A 21,938-nucleotide genomic window follows, 5' to 3' on the forward strand; every position below is an offset into this window, starting at 1 on the left:
GTTGCAACACTAAAATGAAAAAGGGGTTATCCCATGGACTCACACATTTGTGTTCGATCCAGTTTCATTAATTGCTTCTATTTTTTGCAATTTGTGATTAAACAGGGAATTTTTAAAGCTGTAACAGTTTTGTTTTTGTTTTTAAGTTCATCTTTTAAGCTTAAAGTGATTGTGTTTCGACATACCATTTAAGGAAATTGTGGACTCACTTGTGCCCTAATGTTTGAAAGAAAAAAAAACACAGCTAAAGTTCTGTCTTGGTTGCCCATGTTTTAGATTAAACATGATGAAGTGTCCTCCAGGGTGCCCTTCAAGTGGACAAAACAATTTCACTATAAATGTATGACGACTTTTTGTGCACTGGTAGCCCACCGCATAGAGCAGGTGCCCTTTTTATTATTTTCACCCCTCAAACATCGGAACTCCGCCAGTGGTTTGAGGGACAGGGCAAAAGCAGGTGGTTAATGCAAAATATTGAACATGAAAACAGGAGAAGTTATCAAAGGGAGTGATACATTGAAAACAGCATGACAGGTTATGTGTGTGAGAGGAATGCAAACACCACAGTGACTGTCGACAATAGCAGGAACACAGTAAGCAATTCCTCCTCAATCTTAATCTCCCTTTTGCTCTCTCTCTCTCTCTCTCTCTCTCTCTCTCTCTCTCTCTCTCTCTCTCTCTCCCCCCGCGCTTCTATCTGTCTTTGTTTGCTTGTAAAAGGAGGATGAAGCCAGAGGTAGTAAAATAGTTGAACTTGTGCCAAACCATGAAGGAATAAAGTGTTTGTTATTACACAAGAATGATTGGAAATCATGAGACCTCAAACAAAACACATTTCCAGGTGACAATTATCTCCAGGTAAAACATGGCAACATAATTATTATGAATCATATTTCAAATTTGTGCCTCTGGGGTTGACACCATATTTTTCCTGGCAAATGTGACGCTGGCTGCTCAGGTTTCCTGCCACACATACCTGCTCAAATGTAACCTGTACTGTAAGGTCACACAAAAAATGTCATTCAACCTATGACAGGAAGTCCATGGACGAGCAAAATATTTCTATATAAGGAGCCAAAAAGCAACAGCAGAATTGTGTTGTCCTGATTGCACAATCTCCTGTTGTAAACTCTGCTAAGGACATTACTTGTCTGCCGGAGGCAATTATCATTACAAAGTGCTTACCGAACGTTTGCTGGTTTGTAGCACATGTGTTCGACATTTATGTATATTTCAGGGGGGAGTTTTTAAATATGACACAATGTGTGCAACGAGGTCACATGAGATAAAAATAAACTCTTTGTAAGGGACTCAAGTGCAATAAGGTATGAATTATAGGCTGATATGCTAGACTGGAATGTCATATGTGAACCTTGCCCAAAACTATGTTTATAAGACCCAAGAGACTGTTTCCCTTTTAACAAAATTGGAATGGAAATCAAAACTGAAAGCAATTTTAGATGCCCTCTATCGAACTCATTGATAGTAACACATTTTGGGAAATTTCTGCACTGGAATTTCTATGCTGTTAAAACCAAATGGGTTCTCTCTGGTTTTTACAGCATTTCGTATTTTAATATATGGGGTATGATTTCAGTCTTTTCACACAAACGGTTTTTAAGGTTAAGATTACCCCCCACACATGCAACAGTATGCTCATTTCACAGAGACATACGTAACAGCTAGCTGTGGTTCAAAACATGTACAAAAGTGACCTAACATACACATTATTTCTGAAGGGATTCCTGGGTTTCCCATAGGGGCACATGAGCCCCTCATCTTTCTAACTATGTTGCTTCACTTATTTAAAACAGAAGTGGACATATGATGCTGAAGGAGATGAATGCAGGTAAAAAGTAACTCACTGTATAGTGAACCCATTGTAGACCCATAATGTGAGCAGTGGTATCCTCCCCAGCATGGCTCCCATTATCTCCTAATAAAGCCTACTCCTGTGTATACATTCCTGAGGCCAAAATGATGTCAGATTTCTTATAATCCACGCAAAAATGAAATAATAATTAGAAGTATTTTGAGAAAAATCTAAGCTAATATTGTTACTTCGTCATAGATTGTTGTTCAAGTACAGTTTTTCAGACTCTGGATTTATTTTTAGATAATTGTAAAATTCCATCTCACATTAATCCAAGTATCAAAACAAATGACATGGTTGGTCAAATATTTGCCTTGAACAAACAAACACTTTGAGTTCATTGTGTTTACAGATTGGGAAACTGTATTTAATCAGTTACCCAATTCTTGTCTCAAATTCCTCATCTGAAATTCATCATGCAGCGTACTTGAAGCTGACATGGAACTTCACTGAGCCAGGGAGTGCCCTGAAAAGCGACTGTGGACACATTCCCCATCATTTATTATTTTACAATTAACAAGTTGGTCTGAAGGGAAGGTCAACAAAAAACATATCTCACTGACCTTTAAGTTCAAATATAACAAGATGAATGTTTAAACCATTTCTGCTGTGACGACTGAGACTTCTTATACCCCCTACCAGCTAAGGGGAACAGACTGTACTCTTACTGGGGCTTATATAACTAATGTACATTGATTGTTTTTGGATTAAATACATATTCTAAAATAAAATAAAAACAGTCTCTTTATGAAACTTTGATGTTGCATCATTCATAAAGAGCTGGGAAATACTTAATTTAAGAGTTAATACAAGAGAAAAAACAGACAGGATACACTCAGTACACTTTACTTATTCAGTTAGCCTAAAACAACTTTCCCTTTTCCTTTAAGGTTTATTAATCTGAATTCTTAATCTTTTCACACAGTTTCGTTTCTGTACTCCACAAGCAGCAGCACAGCAGCTCTGTACTGGATAGGGTGGGGGAAAGGATGAGAGCCTGTGTGTGTCAGTCAATGAGAGCCCCTCCCACCTCCTGTATAAAGGCGGCCTGTCTGGTGTGTACGAGCTATTAGCAGAGTTACACAGCTGCCTGACAGAGAACCAGTGGCAATTTCAAGAAACCTGTGGAGTACTCTTTACGAACTACAAGAGGAGCTTTCTTATCCAGCTGAATTAAAAAAATCAATACAGGTATGTGCATTTCATTTAAAAATAGATCTTTGCTCTGCTCTCTGCTGATGGCTTTATTCTTGCTTTTTTTTCGAGGTCAGGGCACAAGTGTAGAGGCAAGGACAGGTTATCTGTCTGGTTATATAAGCAGTTCAGCTCTTAACGTGTGCCTCTGTTCAGGAATTGCCTTCAAGGTATTAAGCATCTGACAGAGGCAGCACATCACTGATAGTTTTTTAAGATGACATTCATCTACCTATGTTGTTTTTTTTTCTGTTTAGGCAGCAGAGTGAGATAGCATTTTAAGTCTTGTTTGACTTTTGAGCCGAGCCTATTTTGGACTCTCTCATTGGTAGACTGTCCTTCTCATTATTGGCCAGGGGCCCAAAGCATGGTTGTTGGTTTACTTAACCGTGCAAAATCTGACCTTAGCTTAACTTTTTAAATAAATGAATGATAAGTGCAAATAACTTGGCTTTTGGACTCCAGTGTGAGCAAGCACCAATGCGGAGGAAGTTTCAAATGCATTCTCACAGTGAAACATGACTTTACAGCATGAAATAATTACTAAATAAATGTTTTGTCTACTCTCCACAGGAGTCAAAATGAAGCTGATCTTCCAGTCCTTCCTTTATTGCTGTCTGATGGTAACAGTAGGACACTGCTTGGAACTTGAAGTGAATCCAGAGTCCAAAAAAAGGTGAGTTCTTCATTCAATATCTGAAATATTTGTAATGTGAAGGTCTGTCAATCCTTTGACAGTAGACACCTGTCTACAGAATTATCTTCCAAAGACTAATGACCTTTTTTTCCCCCTCCTCTCCCAGACTCAGCATATGGCTCGGGAGCAGATTTAGACGGGATCTTGACAGCATATCAGTAGAGAAGACAGAAGAGTCTGAGCACTTTGTCAGACCAGAAGATATCAGGGACACAATGCTGCCACATTCCAGGTAAGAGACTTATCATGCAGTCCTGTAAATGTACAAACTCTCTTCATCTTGTCCTTTTTGATATTTTTCATAAATTTTGACTGTCATAGAAAAGGAATAACTCAACAATTCACTACTGTACATGAATTAATTTCCCCTGTCTCTCTTTCTGTTCTCCAGCACTGACATCAATGTCCGAACCAAGAGGTCAAAAAACTCAGTCAACCAGTCCAAGAGACCAGGCTGCTCACTGGGGACTTGCGCGGTGCACGACCTGGCACACCGCTTGCATCAGCTCAACAACAACCTGAAGATCGAGAGCCCCCGTGACAAAATCAGTGCGCAGGGATACGGCCGGAGGCGTCGATCTCTCCCCCCACACAGAGTCACACTCAGGCTGGAGCAGGGCAGGCTCAGGCCCGCTTGGACCATAACTGCCTCACAAGTTCACAAGCTGGAGGCTCTCCTCAGACGGACATGAGCTGGACTTTGTTTAACAGGAGTTGGGAACAAAAGCGAGGGAGTTAATGTCCTCTCTGCACTGTTCTAAAAGATTCTCCAAATGCCTCAGACTCTTGCCAAGTTTTCTCCAGCATGTCTTTTTCCAGGCAGGAGGACTGAGTCAGAGCAAGACCAGCTGCACTGAGTTTCTGTAGAGGCTGCCGCTCAGAGATGGAGAGAAACCAGCAGCCAGCTTACAGACACTGGATGGCACTGCTTGGAGCAAAGCGCAGGTGTTGTTCTCTGGGAGAGAAGCAGGGTGGTGATACCCGGCCCAGTGGACACAATCCTCTGGCTTAAAGAAGGAACTGTCTTCTTACATTCTGGGACCTAACACATTTCTTCCTCAAGAACTTTAAAAAAGTGCTTCCTTCAAGAATTACACTGCCATGCTCCAAAACTGTCAGTACGTGTATGCACTTTTCCATGTGGACTTAAAGTTAAATGAAACAGCAGGAAAAGAAAATGTCATCCAAATGCCAACAGGAGCACGGGCTACAGAGTTTCTATAAAGTTTTGGACACTGTATAAGGGAAAATGCCTTTGATTCTGTGAGATATGTGCCAGTCCACAATGGATTGAAATATACTTGAAATTGTTATTGTTTGTACAAACACAAGTGCAATCTATATTTGTTTTTATTACAGGTATATGTATATATGAATTCCTTAATTTAAATATTATATAAAAGTAACATTAAAGTGCTTATGCAGATAGAACTATTTTTGTACAGGAAGAAATATATATGGGCATTGTAGCTATTTGTCATTTGTCTTTTGCAAAGTGTGGTCATAGGATATCTGTTTTATAGGTATATTATATATTTTTTAAATGTGCTCTATTTTATTTGTGTCAAAGAAATAACATTGTCTTCCAATAAACATTTTGCATACAAAATCAAGACCTTGTCCAGACCTCCTTCACTCCTGGCACTTGTAAATTGAATGTGGCGTTCTATTGTCTGGAGCGCTTCGCTGCAACAAGACACACAGCACCTGGTCTCTGTTAAGTGATTACAGGGTCTCATTAGAGCCCCCCCCCCCCCCCCCCCTTCTCTCACTACATTCCCAAAGTTATGATGCCCCCCCCCAAAAAAAAGGGCAGACAGGGTGCCAGGCGCATTCCTACTTGGTTCAGCTTATATTTGTTGGCTCAGCCCACACCACAGAGTAGCCCTTAAGCCATCAGAGGAGGCTGAGGCTTTACTTCCATCTGTGTTTAATGCTAGACGGTTGGGACACGAGAAGGGCCTATGCAGGGGGTTCAGGCGGAACATTCCTGCGAGAGCATCACAAAACCAGATCCATCGAGGCCCTGATAATGACCTTCACATTCAGGCAGACCTCTGGGACTGATCAACACTGAAAGGCTGCAGCCTGCTTCACTTCACACATTAGCACTCCTTCTTTTACATCTTAGGGAGTACAGCCTAAACCAAGTATAGAATAAAGATGTCTCTTTTAGCAGTTTCTCCCTTCCCTTTTTGATTAATCAATCTATAAATGTGAAAGGTAAAACTGTCCAAATGTGCAATATGAAAATGACATCGATTGATAGAACTACGAGTTCAAACTGAGCATAAAGCAGAGTGTGACAACTTTCCACAAAGCTAAAGTGCAAAGTGCATATAAGCTTTTTCACAAATACAGATGTTCAGCAATACAGTCAGGAAATCACTGAATGTCATAAAGTTAAACTGACTGAATCCATAGGGTTTCATGTGTAGTGCCACATGTTCGATACTGCCTGTCCTTATTTTCCAGTAAGTGCTAGCTGGAGTTTTTATTTTTATCAATTCATACAGGAAATGAATAATAAATGCTGAATTGACAATAACAAAAAAAAAAAGGCTTTCGTTTTGAAACACTTCAGGTTGTCCCAAAGCCACATTATTACAATACAGGGAAATAGAAAAATTGTCTGCAAAATGTTTCAGCCTTTTTAATGTAACTAGAAAAGGCTGATTACAGCTGTTAAAACTTTGCAGAATGTACATAAATAGTTTATCCAGACATAGAGTGGGGTCAACTCTGTGATTGTTTGTTCTTTGTTGCCATCTAGTGAGATTGAAGAGGTAAAGCCACAAATTTAACAACAAGAAGTATGAACAGTAAAAGATGAGAAATTTGAAATTTCAACTTTCAAAGATGTCAGCGTAACTCTAATCACATAAAAACAGATGCTCTTCTCTTGCATGGAGGTATTTATACTACAAGCAAATAATGACACAATTAAAATTTGGAATGCAGCAGGTTTTATAGTCCTTGACTTTCATTTCTATATTTTTCTTCCTGAAGTATTGCTTATAACTGAAACAAATGGGAAAATTGCACCAAAGCAGACACATGTCAATAATAACAGACCTGACCCACAATTAACTGAATGGGTTAAGACCATAAACATAAATTGTAAAGATACTAAGCAAATTAAAATACCATCTAGTGGCGGATTCATTTTAATTCAATTTAGAATCTTTAGAATTAAATTAATATTAAGGACACACAAATAATAATTTAAAAAAGTTACAACAATCTGTTCTGTTTCTCAGCACAGCAAAAGCAACCTAAGAATAGAGTGAATGGATCTAGATCTGGTCCACTAAGTGTACTCTTGCTTTGTGAGGATGTCCCTCCAGCATTAAGCCAATCAGCTGCTGACGCCACTGACGTGATGCTGGCATCAAGCAAGTTGATCAGTGTAGGTCAACAGATATACTCACTTCCTCCAGGTCTTAGAGTATAATAAGCTCAATTTTTTTTTGATGTATTGCTGTTCTCAGAAAGCTTTAAGAAAGTATTATTTCTAAAAATTATATCAGCCACGTTATGGACCCTATTTTAACTTTACAGCCAGAATTTAACTGAGACAACCACTGGACAGTGCATTATTATCAGAATTTATTATTTAGGTCAGTGGTTCTCAACTGGTGGGTCGGAAGCCAAAGGTGTTAGCCTGGAAGAAGAATGCTGTCAAAAAGTCTATGAGGCACTTTTATTAATTTTTTTACATTTGTTTCATTCAGTGATTTGTTCTATCACGCTTTGTACCGTCTGAGGTCCAAACTGCACAATTTGTCTCTAAATAAATCTGATTGATTGAAAAATATGACAAATGTGGGTCACGATTTTTCATGAAGGAGTAGTTGGGTCCTGAGGCTCGACCAGTTGAGAACCACTAATTTAGATTTTTTAACTTTAATACACTCCTTGCTATTTAAGAGTGCAGCAGATGAGTAGAGGAAAGGGGCAGAAGGCAGATGAATTATCAATCTTGCAATACCTCTGTCAATTAAAATGATACAGGCCCAGGGCTGGGAATCAGTCCTCAGCAGCCGACTCTAAAAGTACACTGATTGACTTAGCTGAGACGATTAGCCTCATAATCTCAAACACCTTGAGGCTAAATCAGGGAGTGTGGGGCCCTGGCTGCTTATGGTCCCAGCAGTAAATCTGGGTCCTTCTCTAACACTGTGTATAGAGTTCAGTTCATTCATGCCAGTGCTTACTCCACTCTGGAAAGGTGTAAGAGGAAGTACTCAGATCTGGCAGTGGAGCTTTCTCAACAGATCAATAGTAAATGTGTGACAGGCAGTTTGAATTTGAGGATTCTTGTGACATGAATATGATGGTTTCAAATATAGAGACTTACTTTCATGACGCACACTGATAACGTCAACCTATGTGAATGTTCTGGGATTTTATCTTGTTTGAGTAACTGCATTAAAGATACAGGAAAGAGATCAGGGTTTTAAAGCTTTGAAAATAGTCTGTTGGTGAACCATGTTATATCACTGTTAAATCACCAATGGATCAAAAAGGCACCCTTACTTTGCTGGTAGCACTTGCTAGTCCGCTCATGCCTTGCATGTTAGCAAAACATCCACAAGAGGACACTGTTTGTCTCTGCAGCAGAAGACAGATATCAGGAAAAACAATGAAAATGTCATAGTGACACAATCTTGTACATTTACTGCTGCCTGAAAAGTAGTTTAACAATCGAATGACCATCATGTCAAGCTGGCCTCAGCCTTCGTTCAGCTGATGTCCTTGTACAATGCTGCAGCAGTGAAAGAGTTAAGGATGGAGAGTTGTGCACTGCAGGGTGGTGGATGTGATATCATACACTCTATAGCCACAACAGGAGCACAGCATGACTTGGATGTTTCTCTGAGGGAACTTGTGCAGTTTATATACTCTTCAGAGACGAGCGAGGCTGGGGAGGTGAGTGAACTTGTTTGATGTATTCGATAATTCTTGGTGTATACTGTTATATTGTTTCAGAGGTGCAACTGGTTTAAGTGACTCATATTCAAACCAATTCAACCAGACCCTTAAAAAACCAATCCAGATTTATCTGACAGGCATGAGAGAGTAGCTGAAGGAGGACGGTTTTGCACTGATGTGTGACTATTTTATCGCTCCCTCTCTCAAGGCCCCGGGCTGATGGGAAAGATGAGCAGAGGAGACTCACCTCTTAAAAAGCAGCATTCAGGTCCTTGCTTGGGAAAGAGTGAGCTTTTTTCTCCATCCCTCTCCCTTTCCATATATTCAATAGCCCTCTCAAATGTTGTTGACCTCTCTCTGAGATATGACTTTGACAGGGAGAGCCATATTGGGGGCTCAGCCAGTAAAAGCTGTGAGGTGTGTGATATCAGGCTAGAGACAGCAGGTTGTAGTGAGCTGGCTCTGGAATATAACTGAGTGCTGGAGTAAGTGCCTTAGGACGATTACAGTGGGTTTCAAACAGTGAATAGGAAATAACCGATTATGATCTTGTTCTCAAAATTAACTGTAAAGATGATAAATGGTCAACTCCCATTTTTCCCCACATTAAAAGTACATTTAAGAAGGCACACACATCTACATCAGTACAGTCCAGAGTGAGCACCATTAAGATTATCTACACATTAGTCTCTAATGGCGCTTTCTGGAGAGATACAGCAGCCATCTAATCTGTTGTTTCCTACAAAAGGCAGTCGGATCAATAAGAAATAGGCTCCAGTGATGCTCAGTTAAATATTCATGCTCGGTATCATTTTTCTGTGTTTTTGGATTGCTGAGTTGGGGGTTCCTTTTTATGTTAAAATAAATGAAAGAAAAATAATAATTTAGGGATTTTCTCTGGGGGGTTATAGTGGGCCCCTTGAATTGCTCTAAAGTAAAAACTTTGGAGTCAGTATCATGACCATCAAATGATTCATTTCTTAGAAGTTAATTGTGCAATAATCTACATGGAGGAAGTAAACAATTACATTTGTTTAAAACTATAAAATAAAAATCAATGACTTGTACTTTACCTCTCTGGGGAATTAAAACACTTAAAGATGTAGCGGGTGTATTCTCTCTATAGACTCTCCAATTTGCCTCTTTCTTCTGGAACCTATGTATCACATGATGCACCACATCCACAAGGTTAGTTGTTCCCACATATTTGTGCGAGTAACTATGATGAAGAAGTTGAATAAAAACAGTGCTCATAACATTCTGCAGATTCTTCAGATAAAAAAAAAACACATTTGGGTCAACAAATTCATCGTTTCAGGGAAATTGCTGAAAAGTAACATCAGCAAGCACTCATTATTTTGTCCACCCAGCACCCACTGGTCCAGGGCCACTGTGAGAGCAGGTAAGCAGAGTTACTATTATTATTTGATATGCTGGTTAAACAGCACCAAAACTATATTCTGTACCTGTAGTTATTTTTATCTTACATAATTAGTGACTGCTAGAAGCGTGTTCTCACCATTGAGATTAAGGATCAGCCTGCTTGCTTGGTTTTAAATATCAGTGACAGATATATACAAATGCATCATGCTGCCTTTTGACATACAGAAAAATTGGTCAGACAGAATTCTGCGTAGGGATCTGAGAGTGTCTTACTTCTCCAGGAAAAACATCTTGATTGCGTGTGTGTGCGCACGTGTGCGCGCGTGAACACAGATATAAATATTACTAATTAGTGAAACGCTTGAATTGTTGCCAGACTCCCCTGCCTGCTTGTGGTATTAAATAATATGATCTGAGCAGCTTGTGACTTTCAGACTGAAAAGGCATCTATCTGGTTGTGATTCTGTTTAGCCACAAAATCACTGTCAGGAGTCTCTCTTCCTCACTCCCTCTCCATGCTTGCACTCAATGTGAGTGCAAGAGTAAGCCACAAAGTGCTTGAGTGTTTGTGTCTGAGAAGGACACACAGACAGAGAGAGATATAAATACTAGACAGCATATTATAGGCCTGCTTGTGAGTGTGGCCTTCTCTTTGTTGACAGTCAGTTTTGACATATTGTCAGGATTAGAAGCTCTGTCAACATGATGACACTGCCCCCCTGAAAGTAGAGAGATAGGCAGTCGGAGAAACAACACTGTAGGTGTGTGTCATCCTCAAATCATAGCCTGCCTGAGACTGACCAAACATTCAGACAGAAGTTAGCAATGAACCTTACAACTACCCTGGATATGAGCAGCACTGAAGGTAAGAGCAGAACTGATGAGAGGCATTGATATAACAATAATCGTCAAAATGTCTGTGGAATCATGTTACTTATAGGCTATTTTCTACTTCACTGTTTCAAACAGACAACTCAAAGGAGTCTGAGAGGCTCAGCATCAATGTTAGTCCACTGTAGGTTTCTCTGACTCTATGACCTAAATATTCATAGCAGGGTGTAATGAATAAAACTCAATGAAATATCCTAAAATAGAACAAAGTCATAAAATCTATTAGCTACACTTCCAAAAGACAATGATGAAAATGATTTCGCTACACCGAGGCTAATCTACAGATTCTGACGATTGAGCTCATAAATGTATCTTCTTTGTTTTAACTTGTATATTAAAGTCCATGTTTAATCAAGACCAACTCACATAGTGTCTCAGGTTAGGGCCTTCTGCCCGGGCTGTAAACGATGCAGGGCACATCAAAACAAGATAAAACGTGATAGAAATAACTTTTCTGCTAAGTGCTCCTTTACAACGGAGGCCTCGTAAAGTGTTGCTTTAAGTCATCAAAGTCAGATAAAAGTTGATTAGATTCACCAGAGCTAACGTTATCTGTGGACTGACTTTAAGAATTTGTGAGACTTTATCCTCATGTTAGTTTTAATTTTTTTTTAATGATTAGTGTACTTTTTTTTAAAATTTAGGCTATTGTTATTTTCGTAAAATGTTTTTACAAGAGTGTCTCCTCTCTTTATTATGATGTTTTTAGTTATTAGCCTTTTCCTGTCCAGTTTTGTATAGGCTGTAGCTACAGGTAAAAACCATATCCATCCTTTAATGTGCGTTTATTTGTGTGTATGAAACAGTAGCTAGACGTGAATGTTTTTGTGTCAGAGATTAAATCACTGGTGGCGTTAGACTAAATAATTAATAAGGCCATTATTTCAGATCAATACCGCTTTAAGAGCCTTTAAGCAGTGATACACACACACAGCTGATGTCAGGATAGTGTTGTGTGTCTGGAATGATAATATTCCTTGAAGCACCCTGGCAGGGTTTAAAAGTGGCTAAAACTGTATCACATTAGGCATCATAGCCTTTCTCTGTTATTGCTGTAGTACCCTGATAAGCAGACTCTTTACTTCTACAGATATCAACAGGACACTGTTAGTTCAGCCAGGTTATCTACCCGCAGACACAAACATAGCTCCTGTACTTTAACAAGGGGAGTGACTGTAAACAGATGTAGCACATCCAGATTTAATCTGTTCTAAAAAGATTGTGTTTCTAAATCAGTTTGAAAGAATTTTCACCTCTAAAGGTGTCATGAATACAGATAAAAACACAGTGGTAAATAAATAACACACATTATAGTTTTCATGTTAGTGTCTATGGCACTGCTGGCACAAGCTGATAATAATTCAACTTTTGGTTTTAGAACTCATTTGTTAATAATAATGTAAAAAGAAATGCAGTAAACAGGAAATGATGATGAAATAAAAGATAAATATGGACATTAACAAAGCTAATATTTTAAATATGGATATACACAGTAAGATGGGTTGTGAAGGGATGCTAACTGGTTTAGACTGATGTAACATGGTTACATTACAATGCCACCCTGAAAATCTCAAGTTTGTGACAACACATATAAATGTGATCTTGCAAGACAAGAGCAGCTAAAGCATTTGAACGTATTTTTGAGCCAAAGGGAACACTTCACACAGTGCTCTGCGGGCGGTGATTACTGTGCAGCTGTTCTTGAATGTCCCAAAACCAACCCTCACACAGACAAGCGTGTTTACCAAACAGCACAAACTGGTCAAAACAAGCAGAGTTCTCATAAGACGGAGCCTCTCTCTATGCTTTGATTACATTCACTGCCACCAGCCCTATTTCTTCTATCGTCCTGCAGACATGCCTCGGCAATTCCCAAAAGTTACTCTGAGTGAGAAGGAGAAGGAGACACAGCTTCAAGCAGAGAAAGTATATGCATCAGCGCTTAAAGAAGAAGACAACAAGGATGCCTTGTCGATGTTCACAGTGCCAGAGGACTGCCCGATCGGCCTCCAACAAGAAAAGGATCATGAACTGCTCAAGGAGCTGGCAGAGCAGCAGTCAGAGGAGAGCACCAAGAGGTATGCCCTCCTCACGACCTTTAAAAATGATTGTTTTTGGACTTGCGGGAAAGGTGTGTGTGCACATACTAATCTTATTGCAAATCTTGCAGAAGGAAAAGCTTGAAGATGATTCGATCGCAGTCAATGTACCTGCAGATCCCAGTGAATACCGACTGGACGCGGTCAGTGACGCCATTTATGTCCCCCAGCTCCACTTGTTCCTCATTGCCAGAAAACTGTCCTGATTACCAGAGAGTCACGATCAGTGGTGATTACTGTGCTGGAGTAAGTACAACAAACTCATTACAACCATCAGAATGCAACAGACTGATCTGAAATCTCAAGAGTCGCGGCCTGATGGTGGGCCGCTGGACATCATTTATAATAAACAAATAAAATCATCACATTTTTATTTGATTTTGCATATTAGTGTTGATCACAAATTATATATAAATGCATGTGAATGTATTTCTTGTATTATGGTTATAATATAAACAATTGTGTACACAAGGAAACATGTGCTTATTGAATATTGTAAAATCAAAACCTGAAACTATTTTTTGTAACTGACTTGTTGAGGCCCACCAACAGTACCTCGAGGACCCAATAGGGGGCTGCAAAGCACACTTTATTACTGAACTAAAGCCTGACCAAGTGTTCATCACGGGCAGAGAAAATGAATTATCTCAGAGCTTTGCCTTTTGTGTATGTTACTGTACCAGTTGTATAATTTTCACATTAAAAGAATATTGTTTTAATGTCATGTCCATTCTCCATTCAGATCACAGTGGAGGACTATGAGCAGGCAGCCAAAAGTCTGTTTAAAGCTCTACTTATTCGGGAGAAATACTCAAAGCTAGCCTATCACAGATTCTGCAGAACGACGGCTCAGTTCCTGCGCAGTGCCGTGAACACGAGATGGAGCGAAGATGATGAGGTTATGCCAGGTTTGCATTGAACTATTATAAGAGCTGCACACTCTTTCTGTTTATTCTGGTTCATATTGTAGTAACAAGAACACTGTTTTGTCCTAAAGATATGTGCCCTCATCCAAAACATGGAGAGGATCCCTACAGCATGGAGAACATCCCTGAGAACCTGAACCACGAGCTGAAGATGAAGGACGGGATAGTGTGCGTGTATGAAAGTGTTGAGGCTCTGGAAGAAAACAAACCACATGACCTTCCTTACCCAGACCTGGAGACCTTTGCTATAGACCTTAGTCACGTGCTGTCAATGATCGCAGACGGACCCACGTAAGTTGCCAAAACAAAAGAGCACTACACAGATATGATGGTTGAATAAACAATGCTTCCCTTTCAATCCAGTTCATGCCTATTGCGTGGCATCTAATTACACTCTGATTCTTCAGGAAGACCTACTGTCATAGACGACTAAACTTCTTAAGTTCAAAGTTCTACCTCCATGAGATGCTAAATGAGATGGCTGAGCTAAAGGAGCTGAAGAGTGTGCCTCACAGAGATTTCTACAATGTTAGAAAGGTCAGATATTAAAAATGGTGCCTATTTAAAGCCCTTTAATTAATTTTTAATTTTAATTTTTTCTCCATTAAGTTGAATACTTTTTCACAAAATTAAGATATAGAAAAACTAGGTGTGTGTGTTTTAACACTCAGTTGTCGAGTCTATGTTACATAGACATCATTTCTTCCCCTCAGGTGGACACACACATTCATGCAGCAGCCTGCATGTCTCAGAAACACCTGCTGACCTTCATCCAGAAAACATACGAGACCGATTCTGACCGCGTGGTGTTGGAAAAGGTGGGACAAAAGATGACCCTGCAGCAGGTTTTCCACAGCATCAATAAGGATCCCTATGACCTCACCGTGGACTCTCTGGATGTGCATGCGGTAAGTACAGTAGAAAATGCCACCACATTTAATGTAATGTAATGTAATAAAATACTCTGTTGCTGTCTCTGCCCCTTAACATCAATTAATTTCACTGCCAGTGCAGGTAAATAGCATTTCGATCAGTTTTATTTCTTCTTACTGACCATTCAGTGATTAATCTCTACAGGGGAGACAAACCTTCCACCGGTTTGATAAATTTAATTCCAAGTATAACCCAGTGGGAGCGAGTGAACTTCGAGAGATCTTCCTGAAGACAGATAACCTCATCAATGGAGAGTACTTTGCCAGCATCATAAAGGTAGAGTACTAGGTAATCTCACATTTGAAGTCAGAGCTGATGCAGGGACAGTTTACCACATTCGTCTTCTTTCATTTACAGGAAGTTTCCCATGACCTGGAGGAGAGTAAGTATCAGCATGCAGAGCCACGTCTCTCCATCTATGGGCGCTCTCCTGAGGAATGGGACAGTCTGTCTAAGTGGTTTATTCATCAGAAAGTCCACTCACCAAACATGAGGTGGATTATCCAAGTGCCCAGAATATAGTGAGTCTGACTAATTGAACAACTATTCACTTTTTTATTTTCCAGAATCATACATCTCAGAATTTTTGTTTAAACCTAATTTTTTTAATGGGTTTCAGTGATATTTTCAAGTCCAAGAAGCTGGTTCATAATTTTGCCAAGATGCTGGAGAACATTTTCCTCCCTCTGTTTGAGGCAACAGTTAATCCCCAGAAACACAAAGAACTCCATGTCTTCCTAAAATATGTAAGATTGATTATTTTAGGTTTTATCTTACTTAAAGGCTTTATATTTTTTTGATCCAGATGTTGCCCTTGAGCACCAGCATGAAACCAAAACAACTCTCGCTGCATTGTTGTGTTAGCATTCATGCTAGCGATATTTATTATGCTTGTATCTTCACACTGCAAATGTAAATTTACCTGAAATGACCGTGATCTAAAAATGCTTACGTGACATTCAATTAAGCAGTGAGTACAGTATGTTATTCTTCTTTTCTCTAGTCCCTCAATTAAACAACTTTTATACACGGGGGTATGAGCCGGCCGGCCGTCCTGGCGATGTAAACAAACTGAAGATAGGACTCGGAAAACTCGGAACGCATCACAGACAGTGGGACTCGGGTGTTACACCCATTGTAGACAGTCATGACTCACAGAGTTATTTTCAGAGGATATACTTGATTTATATTACATTGTAGTGTGAAAGATTGCATATAAAGCCTTTAAACAAAACATAATCATTTGGAGTAAAATTCTATAACTAGCGTGCTTATTAACCTTGTAGTTCATGCAAAAAATAGTTCTTCCATCACAGTGGTAAATAATGCTTGTGTGTGCAGGTGTCAGGTTTTGACAGTGTGGACGACGAGTCCAAACACAGCGATCACATGTTCTCCTTCAGGAGCCCAAAGCCAGAGCAGTGGACTGCAGATGAGAACCCTCCATACAGTTACTACATCTTCCACATGTACGCAAACATCATGGTCCTCAACAACCTCAGGAAGTAAGACCTGCAGCTTTCCTGATGGGTCACAACTTGCATTTGTATTATTCAAGGACATTGCTTTGCTTAAACCGTTCTTGTTCTGAACTCTCACAGCTAATGAGAATACATATTAAATATGAAATATTGACATGTTTACTGACTTCTTCATTCTGTTCTTTCCTATCCTCTTTAGAGAGCGTGGATTGAGCACCTTCCAGTTCCGTCCTCACTGTGGAGAAGCGGGCTCAATCACACATTTAGTCTCTGCCTTCCTGACATCTGACAACATCTCACATGGACTCAACTTGAAAAAGGTACTTCAGACTTGCTAAAGCTGCCATGTTTGATCCTTCTTTTAAAATGATAAAGGTTCGGGATTCAGATACTTTTCTACAGAATCTAAAGGCGTTTTCACACTGCAGGAACTTCCTCATAGCTCTGGGAACTGTTAAAACTCTCCTCCTTCTTTATCCACGCGCAGGAACTATGAACTATCTTCGTTCATAGAACCCTTTAGCTTTAGGAACCTTTTTAGCTCCTACTTCAGTGTAGATACCATGGCGGTGCGAATGCATCAGGGAACTTCTTAGTGGAGAGATCCTCTTCAAAATGCTACAGATCAGTTATTTGATTCTCTCATGCTTTGTTCTTTTTAAAAATACATTACAGCAACCAAAACTGTGAAACTCCGTGAAGGATTAGTTTCTGTAATACTTTAACTTTGGGACAATATCTACATTATCAACAATGAAATGAGCTTTGTTGCTTTATGCGCTGAGAATAATCAGGGAACAGTTTGAGCTGTAGGTGAGAGAGGAGAGATCGGATGTTTTTAGTTTCTGGATATTTCACAGTATGCTTCAGAAACAGGGGAGAACGCATGCTCTGAAGAAAAACAATAACAATGACTCGCTGATATCGATCTACAACCCAAACTGCAAAGATAACTAGTTTTTATAGTGATTTTGTTCAATGTTATAGAAGGGTATTTTTATTTCCATTTTTATTAAGTTTCTGATTGTAAGTTAGGACGTCAGTCAAGGTTTACAAATTATAATATTGTATTATAATAATGTGTTCATTATTTGAAACTTAAACAAAATGTTATGTTTTAGTTTTAACTATGTAGTACTTGTAAGTCCCTGTGTGCCACCAGGTGGAGCTGCAGAATAAACACAGCTCACTACAAAGAATACTAGAAGATGACTCACTTGTATATTTAGATAGAACGTGACATAAGGAAGCTTGGACATCAAGAAGCAGAACTTTTTTCAACATCTGCATGCTGTATGCGTTTGTCTGGCTGTAAAATATGTTTTTTTTTTTTTCCATCTTTCTCTCAGAGTCCTGTGCTGCAGTACCTGTACTACCTGGCCCAGGTTCCAATTGCAATGTCACCACTCAGCAACAACAGTCTGTTTCTGGAGTACTCCAAAAATCCTCTCAAAGAGTTCCTACACAAAGGCCTGTGTGTGTCTCTGTCCACAGATGATCCCATGCAATTCCACTACACCAAGGTAAACGCACAGGAAATATACAGGTTAAATACTGTTTCTATGAGGCACTTCATCAGAATCATTCAGAACAATAACACTAAACATACTTATGTCCCCTTGTGTCCTTGTTCTAGGAACCATTAATGGAAGAGTATGCCATCGCAGCTCAGCTCTGGAAGCTCAGCACCTGTGATGTGTGTGAAATAGCCAGGAACAGCGTGCTGCAAAGCGGACTGTCTCATCAGGTACAGAGAAACTCTCTCCTCTCCTTGTAACTTTTACTCGGCCGTGCTGGGAATGGCAAAAAATCTCCATCCTGTTTGTTCTCATGCGTCTGTATGCTCTGTTGTTTTTTTTAACAGGACAAGAAACACTTCCTCGGTGTGAACTATCTCAAAGACGGACCTGAAGGGAACGATATCTGTCGGACCAACGTGGCACAGATCCGCATGGCCTACAGGCATGAGACACTGTGTAATGAACTTAGCTTTATAGTGGATGCAGTGAAGTCTGAAGCCATGGGTTCAATCTATGAATAAAGTGGATGGTCTTTTATCAGAATCCAGGCAAGCTGAGATCTCAGTAATCACCATTAAGCTTCATTTTGAAATGCTATGATGATTATATGATTCATCAACAATGTGAATGTCGTTTTAAGCTGTTAACAAGCTGATAACAGGCAAGTTTCATCGAGTGAAGACCTGGATGACTGCTGTCACTTTCTCACACAAAGATTACTGACTGTATGTGTCAAGTCAGGCTTATTACAGAAACTCTTAAATTAATTCACAGCTGTACATTACACTCCATCGGTAAGGAGTCTGTTAAAAAACTTGAGGTTTTCGGTCACTTACATCAGACATATGAACACATGTTTGAGGAAGTTCTGCACAATGTTAAGTCAGACAGTTCTAATAAGACATTAATAGTGTTTCTCCATAAAATAGTTTGTTTTAATGAGGGTTTTAGTGAGTTATGGCTACATATGTCCATTTCTTTAGTGATCTGGGAGAATTCTATGTTCGTGATGAAACGTGCCTTTTACAAAAGTATTGTAAATTGTTGAAAAAAAACCCATTGTATTTACACTAGACAAAGCAGCAAATGGTGTCAGTAGAAAGTATTCCGACCTTACAAAGATTGTATCGCCAACACTGCCATCTAGTGGCCAAATTACATCATGTAACTGAAAATATTATTTAAAAAAAACATGTAATATACAAAAATAAATGTACTTTACCACCCTTATGTTACATTGCTTTCAAGACACAACAGAAGGCACTCCTTCTTTCTTAAAATGAATACTAATCACAACTTCTCTGTAGATTGTATCTATAGAACCTCATATTGGAAGAATGTTAAGAATGTTTAACTTGTATCGTCGTCCACTTCTATCCTCTCATCTTCCTGAGCAGCTGTCTGTGTTTCCTTTATAACCTTCACACTCGTCCACTCCTCGGTCTCAATGTATTCTTCCGGCTGCTGCTTCACGTCAGTGTGACTGTTCCGCCTTTTTTACAAACACAAAGGACAAATCTTGTTAAGCTTCAATAGTTGAACCAGAGAACAAAAAGGAGGAATATGCTTCTGTATGCATCAATAAAGCACAATATGCATCATTTGTATATTAAACTATCAGCTTCTAGACTGTTTTATTTTGAGTTGTTTTCTTATATGGAAATTCACTTACAGTTTTAAGTATGCCAGGATGACTACTGCAATCAGGAAAAGGGCACAAGTTGTGATGATGAGAATAGCCTTTCCTAAAACAAAACATACAATTCATGAAGACATCAGCCGTACAAAAAAAGGTCACATGAAAAATATTTTTTAATTTGTTGATTATTGATTCTGTTAGAAAAAAAAAACCCCTCATACCTCCAGAGAAGCCTTGTGCCCTGCCGACAAACAGGGCTGATTTCTCCTCACTTTCTGAGGTTTCAGGAGTAGAGGAGGAAGAAGGAGGAGAGGTGGAGGAGGACAAAGAGAGCAGGGTCTGTGTGGAGTACCTTGAACTGCTATCAGTTGTTGTGTCCCTCAATTGTATGGCTGCGTCTGGGGAAAAGGCCACAAAAGATTAGATAGATGCCAATTGATGAATGTAGGCTTGCATTATCCACTTTTTTTATTTTCTATAACTTCCATTAGCTCTGATTTTAATGTCCTTGTACAACTGTTTTGACATACACATTTGTCTTAAATAACTAAAAAAAAAAACTTGCTCAATTAACATAAAATATTCTATTAATTTTTTTTTGGACATTTTAATATAAGATATATATGACACCAAATACTAGATCAGTTTAAATGTAAGTGCAAAAAGTTTTTAGCACAGCCTCTATTCACATAAATAGAAGATAATGCTGATTATAAGGCCAGTTGAAAGAAAATCATCCATGCATACCTTCAACTGTTGCTCTTAAAGTGTAGATGTTAAAGCAATGCATGTAAAAATAATCATACCTGATTCATTGAAGCAAAACACATCAAACGTTTCAGTAACAGAGGTCCTCCACGTCAGCAAGCCTGTCTGGTTTTGGCCACAGTTAGAAAGGGCTTTAATGCGGGGAATCACTGCAAAATGTTCATCGATCCATCCATACCTACACAGGATTCAAACATCACATAAGGACACTTATCATCACTCTATGCCATGGTAAGTGATGATGATGATGATGATGGTGTGTCTTCTTCTCTGGTCTTACCTGCATGTTTCGAAACCTCTGGAGAGAGCTGTCCGCACTTCAGATTTAGAGGCCAGTTTCACTCCGAGGCTCGAGCAGAGCTGTCGAGCTTCAGAGGCATTGTAGATGTACTCAGGTTTGTTGTGTTGGTTTATGAAACTAACCTGGAATACTCCTGCAACACTTTGATTTGTTCCTGGAAAAACTGGGGGGAAAAAGCATACAAAATCATTTCAGATTCAGGACCAACAACAACACAAAAACATTGTATGAAAAATAAGTATAAAACACTTGGAATAATGTACCTCTGATGTGGCTTGTGTTGATATTTCGATCAGAGGTGACTGAAGCGATCGACATCAGCAATGTAATGCAAAGGCAGAGCATAGTCATGACTGGTCAGAAGACAGATGAATGATGAATGCTGCAGGCGAGAGCTGCACAGATTGTGTGTCTGAGAGCCAAAATGCCAGGGTTAAATAGAGGTGATTCTGTCCACTGGGTTGTGTGCGCTCTGTCGTTGCCAGAGAGTAAAGGAAAAGGAAGAGGGAAGTACTGCTCACAGGTCAGATAAAGAGCGATCATATGTGCTAGAAGCAGGTCCCAGGAGGAAAAGAGATAAACCCATTTGACATGGACAGGAGACACAGCTAGAGCAAAATGCAGGAATGATAAGGTTTTGGTTTTCTTACACAGAAGTGTTCCCAAAAAAACGTAATAATATTATGTGTTGTGATGTTTTCTGTAACAAAAGTAAGAAACACCAGGAGACACATCAACAGATGACAGGAGATTTTTTTGTGCGTTAAGTCACAAAAAAATGGAATTGGCCACACCAGTCAGGCACAGAGTGCTCTGGCTGAATGCGCACACGGTCTTTCTTGAGCTTGCTTTTTATACACAGTCACCGAAATGACACACACCTGAAAGTTATACATCACTTCTTCCTTCGACATAGTCCCTTCTTTGTCTACTAGTCAAAATATAGATCTTCACCCATGTCCATGCAGGCAACTACTACAAGTGTCTCTGAGAGTCAAATATCAATCCAAGCATGTCAAAGTATCTGTGGAATGGACTCCCCTGTGTACTCAGCTGTGTACTGGGTTACTTTCTAATTTGCTTTCTAAGTTGTTTTATAATGTGCAGGATATTTTTCATCACAGTAAAGAAAGTTTAGAAACATCTTAGACGTAAGTAAACCCACCTGGTTTTTTTTAATATAATATTTTATCTTCCTGTATTATTTCTATTATTAAGTGAATGTGTGTGTGGTTAAATGCATTTGCCATAACCTGAATGTCATTTTCATTTTTAGAGATGCACTGTAAGTTGTATGT

General features: G+C 39.3%; 3 protein-coding genes across 3 annotated transcripts; 2 read left to right on the plus strand and 1 right to left on the minus strand.

The window, feature by feature from the left end:
* Positions 1-2,920: 2,920 nt before the first annotated feature.
* On the plus strand, positions 2,921-5,377 carry adma (adrenomedullin a). The gene is made up of 4 exons (XM_020625942.3): positions 2,921-3,064; positions 3,641-3,743; positions 3,871-3,996; positions 4,156-5,377. Exons 2-4 carry the CDS (start codon positions 3,649-3,651, stop codon positions 4,454-4,456), a joined length of 522 nt encoding a protein of 173 aa, XP_020481598.1. The 5' UTR covers positions 2,921-3,064; positions 3,641-3,648; the 3' UTR covers positions 4,457-5,377.
* Positions 5,378-8,490: 3,113 nt separating this feature from the next.
* ampd3a (adenosine monophosphate deaminase 3a) lies at positions 8,491-19,552 on the plus strand. Its single transcript, XM_020661062.3, has 15 exons — positions 8,491-8,696; positions 12,829-13,051; positions 13,144-13,318; positions 13,815-13,980; positions 14,070-14,289; positions 14,406-14,535; positions 14,712-14,906; positions 15,076-15,207; positions 15,289-15,452; positions 15,551-15,677; positions 16,273-16,436; positions 16,612-16,732; positions 17,762-17,935; positions 18,049-18,159; positions 18,277-19,552. Exons 2-15 carry the CDS (start codon positions 12,831-12,833, stop codon positions 18,451-18,453), a joined length of 2,277 nt encoding a protein of 758 aa, XP_020516718.2. The 5' UTR covers positions 8,491-8,696; positions 12,829-12,830; the 3' UTR covers positions 18,454-19,552.
* Positions 18,841-21,203, minus strand: lyve1a (lymphatic vessel endothelial hyaluronic receptor 1a). Its single transcript, XM_020661072.3, has 6 exons — positions 20,904-21,203; positions 20,620-20,803; positions 20,378-20,517; positions 19,793-19,969; positions 19,605-19,677; positions 18,841-19,424 (listed from the first exon to the last, which is right to left on the minus strand). Exons 1-6 carry the CDS (start codon positions 20,989-20,991, stop codon positions 19,283-19,285), a joined length of 804 nt encoding a protein of 267 aa, XP_020516728.2. The 5' UTR covers positions 20,992-21,203; the 3' UTR covers positions 18,841-19,282.
* Between the last annotated feature and the right edge of the window lie 735 nt (positions 21,204-21,938).

Source organism: Labrus bergylta, chromosome 3, assembly GCF_963930695.1.
Source record: "Labrus bergylta chromosome 3, fLabBer1.1, whole genome shotgun sequence".
NCBI classification, from domain to species: domain Eukaryota; kingdom Metazoa; phylum Chordata; class Actinopteri; order Labriformes; family Labridae; genus Labrus; species Labrus bergylta.